A 22,430-nucleotide genomic window follows, 5' to 3' on the forward strand; every position below is an offset into this window, starting at 1 on the left:
GCGGCACGCCGGGGCTGCGCTGCGGCCCGCCCACAGCCCCCGGCCCCGGCCCCCAGCGCCCGCCCACAGCCCCCGGCCCCGGCCCCGGCCCCAGCCACCAGCGCCCGCCCACAGCCCCCGGCCCCGGCCCCGGCCCCCAGCGCCCGCCCACAGCCCCCGGCCCCGGCCCCGGCCCCGGCCCCCAGCGCCCGCCCACAGCCCCCGGCCCCGCTCCCAGCCCTCAGCCCCCGGCCCCAGCCTCGACCCCAGCCGCAGCCCAGCAGAGCCCCGCCGGCCGGGCCGCGGAAGGGCCTGTGCCAGGTGCCGGGCCCGCGGGCGGCTCCAGCGCGGCGCACAGCCGGGAGCACGGCGCGGGAGGCCGCGGGACACGGGGCTGCGGCAGCGGCGCGTTGCACAATCGGGAGCCGGCCGCGGGCATCGCGCCACGTAAACAACCGTCACCTCTCACGAGCTGCCGGCGAGCAGCGGCGGCTCCGGCCCGCGGCACGGCACCGGCCCGCGGCACGGCACCCGCTCGGCCAACAACCCGGGTTCGGCTGCGGAGGGCGACGGCTCCCAGGGCCGCGCTGCAGCCTCTCCGCACCCGCTCAGGGAGGCAGCGTCGCTTGCTGCCGAGAAACCCCATCCATCGCGGGGCCTTGGGGAACTCGCACCCTCCCCAGCAACAACAGCTCCGCAAGCCTCGGTCTCGGGTCCGAGGTACCCCGGGGCGGCCTCAGCCCGCAGCGCCCCCGCGGGGAGATGGGGAGGCCGGGGCGTCGCGGGCTCTGCAGGAGCCCCGCTGCTGGCACAGCCCCCGTGCTGGCTGTGGCTCAGAAGGGACGGGATGCTGCTGGGCAGTGGTAGGAGGAAGCCCCCTGCTTGACACAGCCACACACCACTTTATTTGGATTAAAAACCAGAGTCCCGCCACTCACACGGCCTCGGGGATGCTCAGTTTAGTAAGACAACATTGTTTGGAGTTGTCAGCTCTCAGTTTTCCCTCGGGATCTTTTGCTCTGGAGGCTCCAGATATTTGGCTGAAGGAGCAGATGAGGGACACCTCATACCCCCCCGGGCAGTGGACACAGCCAGGCCCCCCTCTCGGCTCATGGCTTTGGGACACACACACAGCCTCAGCTCTGCAGGGAGGGCTGCCAGGGCTGGTACAGAAACAGGCAGAGGCAGAGATTAAGAGAGAGCTGTTTTCAGAGGAGGTTCTTATTGGGGAAGCAGGTGAGAAATTGTCCCACCTCAGGGTATGGGAGTGAAGTTGGGAGAACAAGGCAGGCTCAGAGGAGGGACAGGGGTCCACTCCACACCCCAGTGCCACCCTGAATTACATCTCAGGACAGTCCCACATGGAACGAGTGAAGCCAATGATGGAGCAGATGGCAGCAGTGACAAGTCCTCGGAGCTGGCAGCCAGAGGGTGGCTTTGGCACTGCCAGCCCCAGGCCAGGAAGGTGCAGGATGGAGGCTGCTGGCAGCAGGCTGAGGTGGCTGCAGGGTTGTTTCTGAGCTGCCCTCCCCCACAGCCACCCCCATTGCTGCTCCAGCCCTGGCCAACAGCCTCCCAGAGCCCTCTCCTGGAGCGAGGAGGAGCGTGGGGAAGCCTCTGGTGCCTGTGCTGGCAGGAGGGCAGCGCAGAGGGGCAGAGGCCGGGCAGAAGGGCTGTGGTGAGCGGGAGCCAGCACCACTGCCCCTGCTCCAGCAGGCAGGCAGGCTGTGACTAGGCTTCTACAACAACTCATCTACATGATACATTCAGCAGCAGCGTCAAGTACTGTGGTTGGAAGTATTCTGCTTGTTTCTTTTCCCTCCCCAGCTCGGCAGGGTGGGGAAGGGAAAGCCACCAGCTCCAGGCAGGGCCATGTCTTTACTTGCTGACTTGGTGGATGGCGTGAGCCAGGTAACCCACATTGCCCGACGTGACTCCCGCCATGGAGATTCGCCCATCCTTTGTCATGTAGATGGAGAACTCCTTGATCAGCCGCTCCACCTGCCGGTGAAAGAGCAGACTTCAAACCGCTGCCCCAACTTGTACTCCCTCAGCAGAGTGTGAATGTACCAAAGCTTGTCAGAGCTGAAAGCAAAGGGGGCCTCCACTGCCTGTGGAGCCAGCAGGGAGCCCTGCAAACGCAGCTGCTGGGCTCTGCAATGCACAGACACTGCACAGAATCACACAATGGTGTGGGTTGGAAGGGACCTAAAGACACCATCCAGTCCAACCCCCTGCAGAAGCAGCTCCCACCTAGATCAGGTCACACAGGAACGTGTCCAGGTGGGGTTTGAAGCCCTCCAAGGAAGGAACCTCCACACCCTCCCTGGGCAGCCTGGGCCAGGGCTCCCTCACTCAAACACTGACACAGTTTTCCCTTGTGTTTCAATGGAACTTGTTGTGTTCCAGCTTCATCCCATCACCCCCTGTCCTGTTGCCGGATACAACAGAAAAAAACGGATGTCCCAACCTCTTGAAACCCACCATTTAGATACTTATGAGCTCCCCCCTCAGTCTCCTCTTCTCCAGACTGAACAGCCCCAGGTCCCACAGCCTTTCCTCACAAGGAAGATGCCCCAGTGCCCTGATCATCTTGGCAGCCCTGCACTGGCCTCTCTCCAGCAGTTCCCTGTCCCTCTGGAGCTTGGGAGCTCAGAATTGGACACAGGAATCCAGATGAGGCCTCAGCAGGGCAGAGCAGAGGAGCAGCAGAACCTTCCTCAACCTGCTGCCCACACTCTTCTTCAGATGCTCAGCTGGGAGAGCCACCTAGCTCCAGATGACCTTTAAGGTCACCTCAGAGCAGCACCAAGTGACTGCTTCCAAGTGGGCTGCATCTCCTTCCAACCTCCACAAGCACAGCTGGGAGCAGAGCAAGGCCACACTCCCCATGGTGCTCCAGTGCTCAGAGGATGCTCCTCCAGGAGGAAGAACTGCTTACAGGGGCTCATTTTGGCACATGCAGCCAGGACCTTACTGACAAGGACTGCAAATGAAACCCAGAGACCATGGGAACTGCATTTACCTGCTCAGGCTTCAGCCCTGTGAAGCAGAACATGCCAATCTGGTCAGTGATGTGCTGCCAGTTGTGGGAGGATCCCTCTTTCTTGAGGTTGGCCACCAGCTGAGTCCGCATGCCGATGATCCGGTCAGCCATGCCCTTCACCTCCACCAGCCTGAGAAGCCAACCCAGGAGCTGCTCAGAGCGGGGCTGGGACACACCAACCCTGCTCCTCCCACCCCACCCACCGGGAATCAGCTCCCTGCCCCTGGCAGGGCTTCACACCCTGAAAACAGGGGGATGCAGATGAGCAAAGACCAGGGAGTGTGGACCTGTAGCTCTAGCTGGGGAGCTGCTGCTTCCTCCTGGCCTCTGAAGGCAACTGCTCTTTATTTATCTCCCACTTCTGAAAGCCACGGGTGAGGAGGAGGCCTTGTGGCAGCACTGCCCAGTCCCAACCAAAATACTAACTGTGGGTGAATGAAGGGTGCCTGTGCCAACCCCTGCTGCCAGGCAGCACAGCCAGGAGACGTCTCTGCCGGGCCCTGGGTCAGGCACCAGTGTGAGCCTGCCAAAGGAAGGCAGCTCCTGGTGAAGCCACAGCACACAGCAAGCCTTTGTTCTGCCAGGCCTGCTGCCAGCAGGGACCAGGCACTGAGGGGCTGGGAGGAGGGCACAGCCTGATGCCAGCAGCAGGCTTAGAGCATAAGTGTTACATTTCTGGGTCTTATTCCCAGGGAGCTTACGCTTCCATTTCCCCCGTGTAACACACACTATGTGGCTACAATGCTTCAGTCAAGTCCTTTCTGCTCCTTGGACAGGCAGCTCCTGCAGCCTTTATCCCCTCCCTTGCAGTGTTTCTGCCCTGGTAACACAGGGGAAGCCAGTTGGTGTCAGGCTGGGCTGATCCCAGGCGCTGCCAAGGACAGCAGCAGGGATTTCTCCAGAGCAAAGGAGCAGCACACGGTTCTGACCATACCCCTGGAGCTGAAAGCTGCCTGTGACAGCAGCAGGCAGGAAAGGCAGCACAGGGCTGCCACAGAGAGCTCTCATCTCGCTGTGGGGAGCGTTGGGAGCATCGCTCTTACCACTCCTTGCGCAGGTCAGGGGTGTTGAGGATGAGGGAGGCGATGCGGGCTCCGTTCAGCGGCGGGTTGGAGTACATGGGCCGGATCAGGATCTTCAGCTGGGACTCCACCCTCTTGGCCTCCTCTGCGTCGCTGCAGACCACCGTGAAGGCACCCACACGCTCTCCTGAAAGAGGGGCAGCCAGGTCCCAGCCTCTGCCTTGGGCTCCCAGGGCTGGGGTAGGAACTCATCCCGGTGCCACACGGCTTTAGCTGAGCCCTGCTCTATGGGTGGGTCTCCACCAGCTCCCAGCACCTCCCCTCCTGTGCCCTGCCAGTACCGCAGCAGAAGCCCAGGCAGCAGAGATGCAGCCTGGATAGCAGCAGGTTCCCCCCAGCCCTGCTCACCATACAGCCCCATGTTCTTGGCGTAGGACTGCGCCAGGATGACGTTGATGCCCTGCTCGATGAAGTGCCGCACGGCCCAGGCGTCCCGGTTGATGTCCCCGCTGGCAAAGCCCTGGTAGGCCATGTCAAAGAACACCAGGAGGTTCCGTTTCTGCCACCAAAGAGGGGAGAGGGTGTTACAGGAGCTGACCACCCCTCCAGGGTGGCTGAAAACAGCCATGCAGGCAGCAGCCAGCTCAGCTGCGGCTGTGCTCCTCCAGAAGCAGAACCCTTGGTTTGCAACAGGGAAGGTAGCCCTCAACTCCAGTTACCCACCACACACCAGAACAGCAGGTCAAGACTCTCCCAGTGCACTTAAGGGACGTGTAGTCTGGCCCAGAAGGCGAGAAGTGGGGTCAGCAGTAAGAAATGATCCCACCTGAGTGTCTCCTGTGTTATCGGTCTCCAGGAAAGCCCCTCAGACACCCTCTAGGCAAGTGCCAGCCCTCCCAGTGCCTCCAGGTGCATAACCCACATACACTGACCCTTGCCCAGGGGGCACACAGCTGTCTGGAAGCCCCAGAGGCCCCTTGGATATCTACCACTTCTCAGGACACTTAATAGTGGGCCTGGCATCCCCAAGCCACATTTTGCTTGAGTGAAATGAAAGCAGGAGGGAGGGGGAGGACAACTATGAAGGACAAACGTGCCCCTAATCTGTTTCTGGTTGGAACTTGTGAGGAGACACCAGGCAGGTGAAAGATCTTCCAGTGCTTTTAACACAGCAGCACTGGCAGCCCCGATCCAGCTGCCACAGCTCCCTTTCAACCCCGCTGCTCTCCCTTCAGGGCCCCCTACTCCAGGTGCCAGCAGACAGTCCGATGGTCAGCTCGAAGCTTTGTGGGTGCATTTGTCTCCTGTCTTCAGAACAGGAACTTGACAGCCACGAGAGCCCACAAGTATGGCTTTCCCAGGGAGAGCTCAGTACCCCTGGGACACTGCTGCTCACCTTCACCACAGCTGCCAGCTCCTTCCACTGCTCCTGCCGTGGATCCACCCCGGTGGGGTTGTGAGCACAAGCATGCAGGAGGATGATGCTCTTCTCTGGAATTTTCTAAGGAAGGTGTTACAGACAATGAATTATTAATGCCATCTGAACACTCTCCTCAGCAGCTGAGATGAGGTTCTTGCCTAAGACAGCTTAGATGAGCCGCCTAAGGCTTCTAGCCACAATTTGGTGCCCTCAAGCACTCTGTTTAGGCTAAAGTGAGATCGTTGGTCTCTCCACATCACCTCCCTGCTTCCAGGCATGAAAGGCAACTCACAGAAATGTCCTCCACGGCTCCAGAGAAGTCGAGGCTGCACGTCTTGGGGTCGTAGTAGCGATAAGCCTGAAGCTGCAGGCCGGCGTCGCGGAAGATGGGGGTGTGATTGCCCCAGGATGGCTTGGGCAGGTACACGTCACGGCTGGACTTGAAGAACCGTTGCTGATGGAGAGAGAGAGATGGTGTTCACACAGATTGAACAGGTTCATGGAGTTAGAAAACACCAAAGATTCATCTCTGGCCAAAATCTATCCTTTCCTTCCCCCACCTGCCAGGGACTCACCAAAAAGTTGGCTCCGATTCGCAGAGATCCAGTCCCAGAAATGCCCTGCACAGTGACGTACTGCAAGGGAAGAAACAAGCACAGGAGCCTGAGCAGCCACGGTGTGGCAGAGGGAAAGCCCAGGCACCATGTCAGCTCTGGCAGAAGCTCAGCCAGCGCTGGAGGGCACCGCACAGCTCCGTGCCTCCAGCTGCCAGACGGGGACCCGAGCCCCCGGCAAGGTCAGATCTGCTCCCTGGGACAGGCCATCTCGCCCCAGCCCTCAGAGGGAGCAGCTGTCCTTGTGTGTAGGCAGCCTGCAATGCAGAGGCACCAGTACCCCTGCCACATCTTCCCCTTCCTCTGGGCTGCCAGGTGCCCCCTGTGTGTGAGACGCTGCTGCCCACCCGCCGCCCCCAGCACGCTCCTCACCCGGCCGCTCTTGAAGGCCTCGCTGCCCTCGCCCAGGGCCAGCTCTGCGGATGCCCGGGTGAAATCCGCCAGCCCCCCGATGGGCAGGTACTCCTTGTCCATCTTCTTGGATGCTATCATGGCCTCAGCCTGGGGAGGAGGACACACACTCAGCAGGAGCGCAGTGGGCAGCTCCAGGTCACATCGCAGTTGCTCTTTCAAAAGGGTGAGTTTGGTTTTTCAGGAGCTTCCCCTCAGAGCTCAGGGCTCGTTCCAAGCAAGGGGCAGCAGCAAATCTTTCAGGTGACCCTCTGCCTCTTATCACAGGGCATGGTGCCCAGCAGCCAGGGCAGAGCCAGGAAGAGCTCCAGAGGAGAGCACAACTTCTAGCCCATCACAAGGCAAAGCTGCTGCAGAAGGACACCCGTTTCCTTGCCCAAGCAGGAACCGTCCCACAGGAAGGCAAGATTTGACTGTTACTCCTCTACACAGGGAGACAACCCAAAACCAGGTAGGGTAGCAACCCTTTGTAGGGCCTCAGCATGCTGGGAGTGTGGAGCCAGCTAAAAAAAAGACCCAAACCACTACACAAACCCCAGCCAATTTTTACATCAGCCCATCTGAAAGCTAACTCATCCTTAAGCATGGCTCCCTCCAGCTTCACTAGCCTCTGCTTCTCTCAGGCAGATTCTGCATCAGAAGCCACTCCAACTCCCTTCCTAACACAGGATCAGGGAGTGCTGGCAAGAGCAGCAAACAAGGAGCCATGCTCAGGAAAAAATGTGGTGACAGAGACATCTGGAGCACTCTGGGAACTCTCTCTGTGCTCCCAGAGCAGTGGGACAGACCCTGGCAGCATCCACCCCCACCCCGGGGAAGCCGTTCCTGTGGCTCCCTGTTGTGACCCAGCTGCAACACTTGTTGTCCCTGGGAGTGAGGGATGGCTTTAAACCCCATGCTGATGAGAAACACAGACAGAGCATCCTCCCTGCCCCAAGAAGACTCTCAGTGTGTGTGTGAGAGAGCTGCCAGCTATTCCACAGTCTGTTTCCATGCTTGCAGCCCTGAAAGGCTCTGTAATCCCCTCACAGGCAGTGCCACGTCCAGCTCCCTCGCCTGCAGTTCCAGACTGGCTTATGGAGAAACTGGTAACCTTGGCTCAGCAGCATTTCTAAGACTAATCCATTGAGGGGACAATGTCAGCTCTTTCCTCCCATGTGGGCTGCCCAGGGAGCATCAGCCTGTTGAAGAAACACCTTGAAGCCCAGAAGACAGCTGTGCTGGAGTGCTTATGGAGCTCAGCAATAAATCAGATTTACCAGGATGGGAATGGGACACGTATTCCCTGTTTCATCCCCTACTTCATGTCTCTGCTGTGTCTCAGTATTGCTAAGGGAGACATCCAGGAACCATCCTGCTGTGCCAGAGACAAAGGTTATTCTAAGGATAAAACACTGCTTGGAGGGCTCCCACCCCTGAGCAGCCAGGGTGCCTGGCAGGGCTGCCAGCAGCGGGCTCACCTTGCGCACACAGCTCAGGACGTAGGGCTTCCCGTTGTCGTCCCGGTACGCCCCCACACCCAGGTTCATCTTCTTGGAGTTGGTGTCACGTTTGTAAGCTTCTGTCACCCCCAGGATGGGGTCTGGGGGACCCATCTCCACGTGGGACCACCATGAGCTGAAGGGGAAAAAGAAGGCAAGAGATAGGTCTGAGAAGTGGGCAGGGACGTGCACCAACATGGCTGGAGGGAACACCTCAAAGGCCATCTTGTCTTTAAACCACTGGAAAAGGGACAAGCAGTGCTAGGAGAATTATTCAAGGGGGAAAAAACCCAACTCCTTTATGCTCCTCACAGCCTCCAGGGGAGGGATTGTGGGGGCTGGTCCCCTGAGGGACCTCGGCCAGGCCCAGCAGTTGCACCAGCCCAAATACGGAGCCTCTTCCAAATTCCTGGAAGGGCTCCTGGCCATGAAACCTCTGCTGCTTTTCCTGCAACACAGGCTGAGCTTGTGAAGGTGTTTCCCTCCCTTGCCCTACAAGCTCTGTCTCACTTTCAGAGGGATGTTGCAGCCAAACGCTGTTCTCCTGGGACTCCCTCCCCATGGGAAGGCCCCTTCCCCGTGTCAGGAGGAGCTTTGTGCCCCACTCCCCACCAGCCACTCTGCAAACCACCTGCCTCTGCCCTCTTGGCAGGACATCCTGAAGAGATGGCTCTTCTCAGTATCAAGGGCATAGCAGACCACACTATAAAAAGAAACCTGTTATTCTGCCTTTGGCCACAGCCTCTGCCCAGTCTCATGTCCAGGGCTCTGCAGGCAAAAAGCCCTGTGGTGGTTTTAAACCTGCTTGGCAGAGGGCTGTAAGGACCCCTCCTGAGGGAAGGATTACAGAAGAGGATAACTCCATGCAGCTCTGAGCATCACATTGGCACTTGCCCAGACCCCTGAGCTGGGTGCATGACAAAGCCATGCAGCATGAACTGGGTTTATCTCCTCTGGGGTAGAATTCAGTCAGATTGCTAAAGAAGAAGATAATGCTGCCACTTATCAGCTTCACAAAGCTTTGCAGTGGGGGCAAGGCCATCATATGAAGATAACAAACAAGCTTTCCCAACCAAGGAATGCTGCCCTGGGGAAGGGGCTGATCCAGTCCCAGGCAGTGCAGACAGCCTGGGACCCCCCCAGGCCAGCCCAGCCTCCTGCAGACACAGCACACCTGGAGGCAGCAGGGCCAGGGGGTCAACAAAGCTCTAATGGCATCAGCAGAAAGCAGGACCTTCTCTTCCCCTTCCAGCTGTCCCTGGTTTGAGTCCATTTAGACCCAGTTTACTCACTACATAAACATACTTTGCATTAGCATATGTACACAGATTGTATCTCAGGGAGCTCCAAACACCATTTGTCCTCTTCAGCCTCCACCCACCAGCACCTTATTTACACATAAAAAGCCTGTTTCTCCCCTGGGCTCCATGGAAAACAGGGCAGCAAACACACCTTGGGTAGTTTAAGAATGGAAAATACCCGTGGCATTTTCTAGACCACTAACAAGCCTTTAATTACACCTCTGGTTAAGCACAGGATCAACTTAGAAAGGAGGATGAGTCAGTGATGCCAGCAACACCCTGCTCCAGCCCACAGGGAGGGAGCAGCCTGGCATGGAGACTGAGTAACCCATCATCCCTCTTCTGGCACCTGGCAGGGCAGGGGGTTCTGTCCTCCTCAGTCTCCAATCCTCCTTCAAGAACACCCTGGTTAACAAGCCATACATCCAAAGCAGCCAGGCCCACCCCAGCATCTGCTGCTGGGCAGAGCACAGCCCTTGCTGGCTGTGCACCCAAAGAGACTGGGCCCTCCATCCCCCTGATGACGACAGGCTCTCTCCTTCAGGCAGAGCAACATCATTCCAGGACATCCTTTATGAGGACAGGTGTCTGTCCCCACTCCATAGATTCTGATCAGTACCAGCTTAATGTTAGTTCTAACCACAAAGCCCCTGTGCATCTGGACCTAGTGCATACTCCTCCTATGGTATTTCACCTGGTTACAGGCTCAAGGAAGAGGAATACTCTGGAGTTTCCCAGGGCTGGGATTATTTGGGGCTGCAGGAGCACAGCCATCTGTCCTTAAGGGCTGCTGCTGCTTCCGAGGTGGTGTGTGGCACCTTCTCCCTGCTGGGCTGTGCACCAAGAGGCTTACAGTGTAATTAGGAGTAATTAGGGCTGGATCCTGCAAACACTTAAGCAGGCCACTGGGCTCTAAAACACTGCTGCTGCAACAAATGCTGATCCTGCAGGCAGCTTCCTAAGCTGCAGAGAGTTAAGCACTTGTGTTCTGAGCTGATTTTCCTGGCAGCTTAAGGCATCGAAGGGGAGGCTCAGGACTGAAGGTTTTCAGGTGAAGTCCTCTGCTGTTTCCAGGGAGGTGAGCTTGTGGGGAGGCAGGAGAAAAAAAGTCCAGGCTCAGTTGTCCAAACACCAAGGGATCAGAGAACAAAATGTTTCTAGACAGGGGAGAAGAGATCTACCAGGGGCTGGAGGCCACAAACCCCAACGTTTCCATTATCTCTGTTCTGTGTTCCATTTTCTTTTGAGCAAATACAGGTCAAAGCTGTAAACTGCACATCCTCTCTGCCAGGCTGGAGGTGTTTTAGTGCCTACACCTAAACAAAGGCAAGTTTAAGCTGAGGTTGAACAACCACGTGTGTGAGGCAAAGAAAACACATCCTCCAGCTATGGGACTTGAGCACAGGCAGCCTGAGCTGGAGTTCAGATGCTGAGCAGAACTGGATTAGAACAGCCTCTGTGAGTCCTTCCAGCCCATGTGACAGATGAGACAAAGAAAGTGCATCAGGAACTGTGTACACCAGCAACACCCTTTAAAAATGGCTGTAAAACTCGTGGCCCAAGCTGCAGAGAGCAAAGAGTGAGCTCATGGGCAGAAGCTGAGCGCTTGCCTGAAGTGAAGCAAGTGTTCACAAGTCCAGTGAAGGTTTCCATTGTGAAGAGGCCAATCCAGGTTGCCACAGAAGAGACTATTTCAAAACCTCTGCCAAAGCCCCTACAGCAGGATGGTGGATGGATACCACAGCTAAAGCAAATATTTACACAAGAACAATGCCAGGAGGCTGCTGGCTGCAGCTCTCTCAAGCCTAAAAATTCATGGCCCCAGTCAGTTGCCTTAAGCTTCTCATCAGGAAAAGCATTTTAAAGGGCTGTCTGGTGACACATCAGAGCAGCAGCAGACTGAGATACCACCTTAATTAGCATTTTGTGTGTCAAGGGAGCCACTTAGTACCTCTTCACCTACCTCTAGATTCCAGAAAGACCATTCCAAGCAAAGGGAAAGGCTCCTAAAGATAAGAGGAACTGCTAATCACTGCTCCTCAGCAGTGGCTCCTATCTTTTGGGAACAAGAGGGATGGTCTGCCTCTCTTTTAAGTGACCTGAATTCAATTTGGTAATTTATACTTTGATGTACAACAAGTCTGAGAAAAGCAAAGCTAGCAACAGTGGGCTGGCATACGTTTCTAAGGCCTGCTACAGTCCAAGGGCAGAAAAGAGAAGTTGTAGGCAGCTGCTGAAAAGAGCCAGAAGGCTGCCTTCGAGGAAGCAGGGGCTATGAACAGTTTTCTCAAAAGGCAGTGAGGGTCCATGCTGCACAGGAGAGGGTTAATCAACATCTCACAGCCTTCTCCATATGCTGGGATGGGGAATAAAAACCCCCAACTACTTCCCTGTTGGGAAGCTGCTTCTTAAAGCTTCGGAGCCAGCGTGGGCCAGTAGTCAAAGTGCTCTGGAGGGTGGTGAGGCTTTGCCTCGAGCCTCGTGCAGGCTCTGCCCCTTGGCCATGTGTGGCGTGTGATGTTCCCAGCCTGGGCCCTGTGGCACTCAGGTCAAGCTGTACTTTTTGTGGAGCTCTTTCAGTCCCCTCACAGACCCCCCCAGCTGCACCCTGTACCCTTCCCCCCATCCCTCCGTGGGCTTCAGACAGCGGGCCGCAGGGCTGCCAGCAGTTCTGGCCCCTCCACGCCGCTGCCGCCAGGTTTCACCGCCCTGGCCGTGAGCGCAGCACACGGGCAGCACCGCCCCAGCCCCACCGCACGACGCGCCGGGGCTCAGGGTGCGCGGGGTCCCTTCGGTCCAGGCGCCAGGCGCATGAGGGGAGCAGCACCCCGGCCGCCTTTCCGCGCGGCCGGGTCCCCGCGGCGCGGCCCGGGCCGGGCCCGGCGCCCTCCATGAGGCGCCTCAAGGGCAGGCGTTGGGGCGCCGGGCGCGGCCGCAGCCAATCACAGCGCGCCGAGGCGCCGCGCGCCCCCAGACCCGCGCGCGCCGCGGCCAATCCGAGCGCCGTCCCCATGGCAACCGCCGGCCCCGCCGTGACGTCACCGGCGGCGCCCACAGGCCCCGCTGCCGCTACACCCCCCCCCGGCCCTGGATTCCATCGCGCCTCGCACGGGCGGCCGCCGCCGGCGGAAAAGCCCCTCCGGCGGCACCGGAGGACGGCGGGAGCGGCGGCCTGGCGTTACCTGGCGCGGGCGGCGGCGGAGGCGAGGCGCGGAGCGGCGAGGAGCCGGCGGCTGTGCAGCAGAGCCATAGCGGCGCGCGGGCTGCGGAGCGCTCACCGCACACGGCAGCCCGCGCATGCGCACACGCCCCCCCTGGCGGCCGCAATGGCTCGCGTGGCCGCGCCCCCTCCTGTGCCCATACCGCCCCCTGGCGGCCGGGAGGACGCGCTGCACCCGCGCCGACCTGCCGGGCCCTAGCGGAGCTGTGCTGGGCGGTACTGGGCTCTGCAGGGCTGTACTAGGCTGTGCTGGACAGTACTGGGCTGTGCTGGGCTGTGCAGGGCTGTGCTGGACGGTACTGGGCTATGCTGGGCGGTACTGGGCTGTGCTGGGTGATACTGAGCTGTGAAGGGCTGTACTGGGCTGTACTGGGCTGTGCAGAGCTGTACTAGGCTGTGCAGGGCTGTTCTAGGCTGTGCTGGACAGTACTGGGCTGTGCTAGGTGGTACTGGGCTGTGCAGAGCTGTACTAGGCTGTGCAGGGCTGTTCTATGCTGTGCAGGGCTGTGCTGGACAGTACTGTGCTGTGCTGGGTACTACTGGGCTGTGCAGGGCTGTAATGGGCTGTGCAGAGCTGTACTAGGCTGTGCAGGGCTGTTCTATGCTGTGCAGGGCTGTGCTGGACAGTACTGTGCTGTGCTGGGTACTACTGGGCTGTGCAGGGCTGTAATGGGCTGTGCAGAGCTGTACTAGGCTGTGCAGGGCTGTTCTAGGCTGTGCAGGGCTGTGCTGGACAGTACTGCGCTGTGCTGGGCGGTACTGGGCTGTGCAGGGCTCCACTAGGTGGTTCTGGGCTGGGCTGTGCTGAGCTGTGCGGGGCAGTGCTGGGCTGTGCTGGGCTCTGCAGGGCTGTACTAGGCTCTGCTGGGCTGTGCTGGGCTATACTGAGCTGTGTAGGGCTGTGCTGGGTTATACTGGGCTATACTGAGCTGTGCAGGGCTGTGCTGGGCTATACTGGGCTGTGCTGAGCTGTGCAGGGCTGTGCTGGGCAGTACTGGGCTGTGTAGGGCAGTGCTGGGCAGTGCTGAGCTGTGCTGAGCTGTGCTGGGCAGTGCTGGGCAGTGCTGGGCAGTGCTGGGCTGTGCTGGGCTGTGCTGGGCTGTGTAGGGCTGTGCTGGGCAGTGCTGAGCTGTGCAGGGCTGTGCTGGGCTGTGCTGAGCTGTGCTGGGCAGTGCTGGGCTGTGCAGGGCTCTACTGGGCAGTACTGGGCCATGCTCGGTTGTACTGGGCTGTACTCAGCCATGCTGGGCTGCACTGGGCCATATGGGGCTGTACAGAGCTGGACAGGACTGTACTGGGCCATACTGGGCTGTATGGGGCCATGTAGGACTGCACTGCACCCTGCTGGGCTCTCCAGAGCTGCCCTGTGCCATATAGAACCCTCCTGGGCGATACAGGACCACACTGGGCCAGACTGGGCTGTACAGGATCCTACTGGGCCCTGCATGACCATATAGGCCTTTACTGGGCTGTACTGGACCATCGAGGACTCCATTGCACCAAACTGGGCTGTACAGGGCCACGGGGGCTCATCCCCAGGGCCCGTCCCTCCTCCCTGCCCATACTGGGACTGGGTTCCCAAACTGGGAGCCCCAGCCTGGGGACAGAGGGGCTGTGCCAGAGCAGTACTTGACTTTATTTGTAAACTCTTCTTTGGTAAACCAGACAAAACTCAAGAACAAACCACCCCCCCCCCCCAATAAAGGACTGAAACGACCAGCTGGAGAATGGGGCAAAAGAACAAAAGAGAGGGTTTTTACCCCAAGGTGGGATTTTAAGGACCAAGAGCTGCTGGGGGGGGGCTGGGAGGGGGCTGGGGGGTGGGCACTGTGTGGCTGCTGCCCCCAGCCCCGGCGCTGCGCTGCTGGTGCTCCCCCCTTGTGCTTGTTTTTGGGGAGGGGGAGCAGAGGGGTGCTGGGGGAGGGTCCTACACGGGGGGCTCGTTGCAAAGCACGATCTCCAGTTCCTTGCGGTAGAGTTTGCCCCCGTGGGACAGGTTCATGATGCTCTTCCTGTAGTTGGTGAGCTGCTGGATGTTCATCTCCTGCAAGGGATGGGGCAGGGGGGTAGTGGTGGGGTTGGGCACCCCGTTTGTCCCTGGAGGGGGGTCTCCAAACTAGGACACTCCCCCCCCTCCCGCCCTCCCAGCTCCAGCGCAGCCGCTCGTGGGGACACGGGGTTAGCAACCGGACCGGCATCGCTGCTGGTGCCTGGGGAGCAGGGCTGGGAGAGCATGCTGGGAAAGGTCAGGAGGCACAGGGGGTGATTTGGGGGGGCCCCAGGCTCCATCCCACCTGTCTCTCCCTCACTCACTTTCTTATTCTTCTCATAGAGGTCTTTCAGAAGCGCGTCCAGCTCGTTCTCGTCGATGAAGCCGCTCCCGTCCTGGATAAAGGAGGGAGGGAGGACAGGAGCCCTGGGGTGGGCACCACAGCCCCTCCCCCAGCACAGCCAGTGCCCACCCCCCTCAGCAGAGCGGGCAGCCGACCCAACCAAACCCACCCAGGTTTAGGTTTGGGCTTCTGCTTCCTTGGGGCAGTTTCCTCCTTACCTTGTCGTAGAAGGCGAAGATGGCGTTGAACTCCTCGGAGGAGAGCTTCATCCCCTGGGCGGCAGCAGGGCACAGCAGGGCGTGAGGGAGGGGCTGGAGGGGCAGGCAGGGAGCAGGAGCGGGCTGGGGGTGTCACCATTGTTTTTGTCTTACCTGAAACTTCAGGAGGAAGTTTTCTTGCACTGGCAAAAGTCTGAAAACCAAAAAGGGACGGGGATGAGGGAGAAGCAGCCAGGGAACGACGCTTCTTAAAACCACACTGGCTTCTCACTCAGAAACATGAGCTAATCAAAGAGGAAAAGCTTTTCCTGGGAGGATGGAGCAGCCTCTTCCTCACACCAGTGTTTGGGGGGGCCCTTCCCTCCCGCCGTGCCCTTACCGGGACATCTCCGAGAGGCCCAGCTTCCCGTCGCCGTTCATGTCGAACATCCGCAGCTGCCGGGACACAAGCAGCAACCGGTCACCCCTCACCCCCCAGCTCCATCCCACCTGCTGGGGGGTGCTGGGACCCCCGGGCTGGGGGCTTTACCCAGCCTTGGGAGAGGCAAGGCGGGCCGGGACCAGCCCAGGGTCCCACTTACGATGGTCTGCGTGTACTCCTGCAGCTTGGGCTCGTCGTAGGGCCGGTTGGCCTTCTTCAGCAGGTCTGACAGGAACCCCTGCAAGCAGAGGGGTGGCTCTGTCCCCGTCCCAGCCGCCCCTGGCAGGGCCCCCCCCGTGCCCGCAGCCCACCTTGAGCTCGTTGGCTTCGATGTAGCCGCTGCGGTCCGTGTCGTACCTGCGCCAAGCCTGCGGAGCAGCCGCCGGGGTCAGCGTGGGATGGAGACCCCCGGGACCCCCACAGCCCCCCAGCAGCGCCTCCCACCACCTCAGCACAGGGTGGGGGCTGCTCACAGCCCCGGCTGTGGCTCGGGGGGGCCTCAGCGGTGCCACGTGCTCTCCTTTGGGGCTGGGTGCCCCTGCTCAGCCCCACGCCAAGGCTGCAGCAGTGACGGTCCCTGCCGGCGCGTGCGAGGCCAGGCTTTAGTATCTGATTGAACAGTAGCACCCACTGCCCCTCCGTGCCACAGGCTGCTGAGGGCTGGGGAAACTCACCGAAACACAGGGGTTGGAAGAGACCTGGAAAGCTCATCCAGTGCAACACCCCTGCCCGAGCAGCACCACACAGGAACTCATCCAGCTGGGCTGGAATGTCCCCAGAGGAGGAGACTCCACAGCCCATCTGGGCAGCCCCTGCCAGTGCTCTGTCACCAACTCACTACCTTCCTGCTCTCCCCTCAGACCAGCACCACCTCCCAATGCTGAGCTAAAGCCCAGAGTTCTGGGGAGACTGGGAAGGTGTCTGGACAATGCCAGCTCCCAGCTGTTTGTGTCGGAGCCTGGGCACAGCCCCACTCACCTCCATGAACTCTGAGCTGGAGCCCACATGCTGGCGGAAGCACAGCAGGAAATTCTCCTCTGTGGGCAGGATCTGGGCCAGCTGTGGGGAACAAGAGCATCAGGGGAGAGGGAACAGGAGCATCCCAGGGGGAGAAGGAACAGGAGCATCCAAGGGAGAGGGAACAGGAGCATCCCAGGGGGAGAAGGAGCAGGAGCATCCAAGGGAGAGGGAACAGGAGCATCCCAGGGGGAGAAGGAGCAGGAGCATCCAGGGAGAGGGAACAGGAGCATCCCAGGGGGAGAAGGAACAGGAGCATTCAGGGGGAGAGGGAACACAAGCATCGGGAGAGGGGACATGAGCATCAGGGGAGAGGGGACATGAGCATCAGGGGAGAGGGAGTACGAGCATCAAGGGAGAGGGAACACAGGCATTAAGGGAGAGGGGATAGGAGCATCAAGGGAGAGGGGACAGGAGCATGCAGAGGGAGAGGCCCAGGCGCGTCCCGGGGCTGTGCCAGGCAGCATCCCTCACCTCAGCCATCTCGATTTTGCCGTCAGCGTTTTTGTCGTACTTGTGCATGAACTCCTTCATCTTGTCACCCAGGCTGTCCTTCCTGGAGTCCTGTGGGGGGCAGATGATGTGAGCCTGACCCCCTGGGGCAGGAGGGAAGGGGGCAAGCGGGGAGTGAAAGCAGGAGAGGCCCTTACCACACCCGCTCCCTTCCTTGCGCTTTCCAGCTCCTGGAAGAAGTTTTCCAGCTCTTTGCCTTCAATGTAGCCATTTCCTAGGGAAGGACAAAAGACAAGCACTAAGACATCCCCAGAGGCTGGGAGGAGAGGGGGGGATGTGCCTGGGGACGGCGTGGGACACTGAGGCAGCTGTGGCAATGCAGTGTGGCACGAATGGTGATGGATGGCTGCGTTTGCAGGGAGACACGGCCCCTCATGTTGTCATGCAGAGGTGGGGCATGGCCCCAGGCCTGTCTCCTGCACTGGCTCCTAGGGCACAGGGGGCTTTGTCCCCATCCTGGTGTTAGCTCCATCTCCTGATGCTGTAACCAGGTGGTTTGGTTAAACCTCTCTTCCTGAGCATCCCTCAGCCAGGACTGTCTCCTTCCAGCTGCCTGCAGAGGGCCAGCGAGGGCAAATGGAGAGCAGAGAGGAGGCACCCGGCACCACATCATCCCCAGGCATGGCATCAGCCCCACTGTGGCCACCTCAGTGGCCAGGGGCTCAGAAAAGTGCCTGTGCTGTGCCCCAGCCCTCACTGCTGACATCTGTGCTGAGAGGCAGCTCCTGTGGGACCTGGGACCCAACCACGCATCGTTCCCACAGCACCCGCCCAGCCATGGCTGGAGGACCGCAGCAAGGACACTGTCTCTGCAGTGCTGCCAAGCCAGGCGTCACCTTCCTGACAGAAGTTCTCCCTCCCACAGTCTGGGCACAGCTGCCCTTTCCTCTGCAGTGCCTGGCCAGGGAACTCTTGGAAGAGCCAGGGCTCTCCCTCCTGAGCATCGCTCCAAAACCCTCCCATTGGTCCCTGGAGGCTCAGGCCACAGTGCTCTGCTCTGTGCCACCTCCACCATCCTCACCCCTGGGCATCTGCTCCCCATTGCAACGTGGGGCTGAGAGCAACCCACCCACATGCTGGCTGGAAGCACCTGCAGAAGTCCCAGGACACGTTCCTTGCTGCAGCCACATCCCTTAGGAGAGCAGCTTCCCTCCCAGGAGGGGATGAGGTGCTTGGGCAGTGGGCTGCTGGTGTGAGCTGCTGAGGGGTTTGGCTTTCCACTGCTCTTCCCAAGGGCTTTGCTTTGGTGGCTGTAGGAGAACCCTGAGCTCCTCTGAATCAGCAGAGGAAAAAATCAGCAAGAGTTGTGAGTTGTGAAAAAGAACAACACCAAGAAAAGCCTGGCCAGAAGTTTGGCCTCCCCCAGCTTGGGCAGGTCTGATCTGAGAGATATGGACAGAGAGATATGGACAATCCCCTCCAGACTGCTGTGGCTGGTCTGTGCAGCTGCACCTCGGAGCCTCCCTGTGCCACGGAGCCAAGGGCAGCCATGGCTGGCAAAGCAAAGATGGCAAAGACACCCAAAGGGACATCACCTGGGTGTGAGGAGCCTTAAAGAGAAGCGTGTGAAAGCCCCATCAGAGGGGTTTAAGTGCAGGGAAGAACTTGAGCAACAGTCCCACCTGCAGGGAATGAACCCTGGGTCCCTCCATCACCCCATCAGCAGAGGGAAGTGGACAGGGCTCGTGGACATCCCATCTGGTGTGGCCGAGCATTGCCCACATTGCCCCCGATGCCCAAGGCCCAGCTCTCCAGGGCACCTGCTGCAGCTGTGTTTTGGAGATGATGGAGCACATCCAAGGATGCAGCAGGACATGCAGCCAGACACCCACACAAGGAGCTGCCCACTCCTGCTGGGGTGCAACTGTCCCACCTTCCTCAGCCCCTGCTCCGGTGCCAGCTCCAGCAGTGACAGCCATGCACACAGCTGCTGCCCTGCTCCAGCAGTGACAGACAGCCGTGCCCAAAGCCTCTGCTGTGCTCCAGCCCCAGCAAGTGACAGGGACAGCCATGCCCACAGCCCCTGCTCTGCTCCAGCTCCAGTGCAGCCCCTGCCCTGCTCCAGCCCCAGCAGTGACAGGGACAGGAGCTCCTGCAGCTCCAGCTCTAGTGCAGCCTCTGCCCTGCTCCAGCCCCAGCAGTGACAGGGACAGGAGCGCCTGCAGCTCCTGCTCCAGTGCAGCACCTGCCCTGCTCCAGCTCCAGCAGGGACAGTCGTGCCCGCAGCCCCTGCTCTGCTCCAGCAGTGACAGGGACAGCCATTCACACAGCCCCTGCTCCAGCCCCAGCTGTGCCAGGGACAGCCGTGCCCGCACCCCTGCCCTGCTCTGATGCAGCTGTGCCAGGGACGGCCGTGCCCGCACCCCTGCCCTGCTCTGATGCAGTTGTGCCAGGGACAGCCGTGCCTGCACCCCTGCCCTGCTCTGATGCAGCTGTGCCAGGGACGGCCGTGCCCGCACCCCTGCCCTGCTCTGATGCAGTTGTGCCAGGGACAGCCGTGCCTGCACCCCTGCCCTGCTCTGATGCAGTTGTGCCAGGGACAGCCGTGCCTGCACCCCTGCCCTGCTCTGCTGCAGCCGTGCCAGGGACAGCCGTGCCTGCACCCCTGCCCTGCTGTGCTGCAGCCGTGCCAGGGACGGCCGTGGCCGCAGGCGCTGGCGCGGCGGGGCTGCAGGAGGGGCTCGGGCGGTGCAGCCGGGGGGCAGCCGGCGCGGGCTGAGCTCTGGCACGGGCAGCGCAGCCGGGGACGCTGCGTCACGCAGCTCTCAGCAGCGTTTCGGTCCCCAAATCTCCCCTCTAGGCACGAGAGACCCCTGCGCTGAGCCTCCTTCACCACGCCACCGCGCTGAAATAAACTCTTTCCCCACCACAACGACGGCGAGTTTGCGTTCCCCCGCACTTTTCGGGGTCGGCAGGGATGGGAGCAGGCGTGTCACGCCCGGCTGTGACTCCACGGGGAGCTGATGTCCCCGTCCAGGGCATTCCCGGGGAGCGGACACGGGGCCGCTCCTCACAGCCGTCCGGGCTACGGGGAAGGGGCACCCTGGGGAGGGCAGGACCCAGACGACACCAGCCCTGCGTGAGCTCCCGAGGGGCGCGCAAAGGAGCCCCGGCGCGGCTGGGGGCTCCTGCCGGGTCCGGTGCCGTGGTTCCCCGTCCTTCCCCGACGGGAGGGTCCTGCGGGGCCGCTCATCCCTTCGATCCCGGAGCTCTCCCCGACGGGGCTCCGTTTCCCCTGTGCTGCGGTGGCGAAGGCTCTGCCTTCTCCTCTGGGCTCGTCGCCACAGGATGCCCAGGGACCCGCCATCGTCCCCCCCCAGCCCCGCGCTCCCGGGGACGCTCAGCCCGGTGCCCTCCCGCCGCTTTCGGGGGCGCGTGTGCGGGTGACGGCGGGTCCCGCGCGCCCCGGGACTGACCGTCCGCGTCGAAGTGTCGCCAGACGTCGAGGAACTGCGAGGCGGTGAGCTCGGCCAGGTGCAGGTGCGGGGCCTGCTGCGGGGCCGCCATCTCCCGCCGCCGCCGCTGCCGCCCGCCGCCCGCCGCCGCCTTTTATACCCGCCGCCGCCGCTGCCGCCCGCCGCCGCCAGGGGGCGCCGCCGCCCCGGGACACCGGCCGCCGGGCGGGGGGGGCGGGACCCGACGGGACGGGACGGGACGGGGAGGGATGGGACGGGACCGGACGGGACCGAACGGGATGGGATGGGACGGGACGGGACGGGACGGGACAGGGAGGGATGAGGCGGGATGGGACCAGACGGGACAGGGAAGGATGGGATGAGATGGGACCGGACGGGACGGGGTGGGGCGGGATGGGATGGGATGGGACAGGGAGGGATGGGATGAGACACGATCAGACGGGAGAGGACGGGATGAGACGGTGCAGGACCGGACGGGACGGGGTGGGATGGGATGGGACCTGACGGGATGGGATAAGACGGGGCAGGACCGGATGGGACAGGACAGGACAGAGTGGGATGAGATGGGACAGGACAGGACCGGACTGGACGAGGTGGGATGGGATGGAATGGGGCAGGGCAGGACAGGACAGTGGCCCTGGGCAGGCATCAAGGTCCTGGACATGGGAGAGCTGCACACCAGGACCAGCGGCGGCAGCACCGGGCACCATCTGTGCCCTGCCCTGTGCCCCTGCGCTGTGCTGTCTCCCACCCAATGTTACCCACTCCTGCCCCATCACCTGCCCCTGCCCTGTCACCCAGCCCTGCCCCATGTCACCCAGCCCTGCCCCATGTCACCCAGCCCTGCCTCATCATCCTGCCCTGCGCTGCCTCCTCTGGTCTGTCACTCCCTCCCTTCTTGGACCACCCAGCCCTGTGCGTGTCACCCAGCTCTACCCCTGTCACCACATCCCTGCCCAGTGTCACCACATCCACATGCCTTGTCCCTGCCCCCTGCCTCAACGGGCTCACGATTTGCTGGTCCTAGGAGGAGAGGTGGGTGGAAGCAGCCCCAGTGCCACCAGCACCAAGGCACCTGGAGGGTTGCAGCAGGGCTTGTCACCTGTGACCCACGGCTGGAGCGAGGACACACAACCCAGACACTGCACCCATCCTTTGGAGGAAAAGCCAAGGAAGCCTTAGATCAAAGCTTTGCCATTCCTGCTGGAGGGGGCTTGCTGGGGAGGGATGGGAGCCATGCTCAGGCCACAAAGTGATGTTTCTCACCCTGGGTCCCCTTGTTGCCCAGCAGCTTGTCAGGGGATTTTCTTTTCCCAATTACCAGGGAAATTTCCAGGCCCCAACAAACAGCTGCATGTGGGGCTGGTCACTGGTTCCAGCACAGCCTGCCCAGGGGAAGCATTGCCATGGCTACGGGGGGAAAAAGGAGAACAAATCAGATCCAGGCAGAAAGCTCAGCTGATGGAAGCACTTAATTAAAGATGAGAAGAAGGCAGGAAAGTTCAGATATGCAGAGCAGGGATGTCATTGGTGTCAGGCAGCTGCAGGGAGTCATAGGGGGACCAGTGCCTCTTGGTTTTGTCTCTAATCTGGGAGAAAAGGAGGTGCAAGGTGCTCCCCTCAGATTGCAGAGCCCACAGCCTTTTCTGGGAGCAGGCTTGAGGACTGGGGGATGGCCCCAAGCCTGGCTTTAATGCCACAGTGAGCTGTGACAGGCAGGACGCCTGAGTCAAGGCTTGGGAAGGGAGATGCTGCATCATCCCACGGGGAGAGTGGTTTCTTTCTAAAGCCATCTCCTAGCACGGGTGTCTGGGCACAGGCTGTGGCAGGAGGGGGTGTTCCCTCCAGCCCTCACCCACATCACAGCTTTTAAACCAATCCCTGTCTGAAAGCAGCATCAGATTTTGGAAACCAGAGTCCCCCAGGATGCTTACAGAGCCAGGCAACACAGCCAGACCACTGCCGTGCCCCACACTGCATCTCTCCCCCTGCTCCACATCTGCAGCCTCTCAGGGAAG

At 60.7% G+C, this 22,430-nt stretch overlaps 2 protein-coding genes across 2 annotated transcripts; both read right to left on the bottom strand.

Annotated features, from left to right (window-relative positions):
- Positions 1–861: 861 nt before the first annotated feature.
- Positions 862–12,561, bottom strand: GOT2 (glutamic-oxaloacetic transaminase 2). The gene is made up of 10 exons (XM_062007704.1): positions 12,457–12,561; positions 7,953–8,109; positions 6,454–6,582; positions 6,043–6,102; positions 5,760–5,921; positions 5,444–5,548; positions 4,456–4,606; positions 4,069–4,234; positions 3,005–3,155; positions 862–1,980 (listed from the first exon to the last, which is right to left on the bottom strand). Exons 1-10 carry the CDS (start codon positions 12,522–12,524, stop codon positions 1,858–1,860), a joined length of 1,272 nt encoding a protein of 423 aa, XP_061863688.1. The 5' UTR covers positions 12,525–12,561; the 3' UTR covers positions 862–1,857.
- Positions 12,562–14,204: 1,643 nt separating this feature from the next.
- CALB2 (calbindin 2) lies at positions 14,205–20,503 on the bottom strand. Its single transcript, XM_062007557.1, has 11 exons — positions 20,413–20,503; positions 17,134–17,210; positions 16,958–17,047; positions 16,445–16,525; positions 15,778–15,834; positions 15,627–15,704; positions 15,425–15,480; positions 15,199–15,238; positions 15,046–15,099; positions 14,808–14,879; positions 14,205–14,538 (listed from the first exon to the last, which is right to left on the bottom strand). Exons 1-11 carry the CDS (start codon positions 20,501–20,503, stop codon positions 14,422–14,424), a joined length of 813 nt encoding a protein of 270 aa, XP_061863541.1. The 3' UTR covers positions 14,205–14,421.
- Positions 20,504–22,430: the final 1,927 nt, after the last annotated feature.

This window comes from Colius striatus, chromosome 14 (assembly GCF_028858725.1).
Source record: "Colius striatus isolate bColStr4 chromosome 14, bColStr4.1.hap1, whole genome shotgun sequence".
Taxonomy (NCBI): domain Eukaryota; kingdom Metazoa; phylum Chordata; class Aves; order Coliiformes; family Coliidae; genus Colius; species Colius striatus.

What these genes read in the sequence shown, in the direction of transcription:
- GOT2 (XM_062007704.1), bottom strand. Translation starts at nt 12,524, where the DNA reads ATGGCTCTGCTGCACAGCCGCCGGCTCCTCGCCGCTCCGCGCCTCGCC. An exon ending in AGGCCTTCAAGAGCGGCCGG is followed by an intron (nt 6,103 to 6,453) that starts GTGAGGAGCGTG and finishes CTTCCCTTGCAG; the next exon opens with TACGTCACTGTGCAGGGCAT. An exon ending in CAGGGCTGAAGCCTGAGCAG is followed by an intron (nt 1,981 to 3,004) that starts GTAAATGCAGTT and finishes TTTCACCGGCAG; the next exon opens with GTGGAGCGGCTGATCAAGGA.
- CALB2 (XM_062007557.1), bottom strand. Translation starts at nt 20,503, where the DNA reads ATGGCGGCCCCGCAGCAGGCCCCGCACCTGCACCTGGCCGAGCTCACC. An exon ending in GGCCTCTCGGAGATGTCCCG is followed by an intron (nt 15,239 to 15,424) that starts GTAAGGGCACGG and finishes TTTGGTTTTCAG; the next exon opens with ACTTTTGCCAGTGCAAGAAA. An exon ending in TCTATGAGAAGAATAAGAAA is followed by an intron (nt 14,539 to 14,807) that starts GTGAGTGAGGGA and finishes CATCCCTTGCAG; the next exon opens with GAGATGAACATCCAGCAGCT.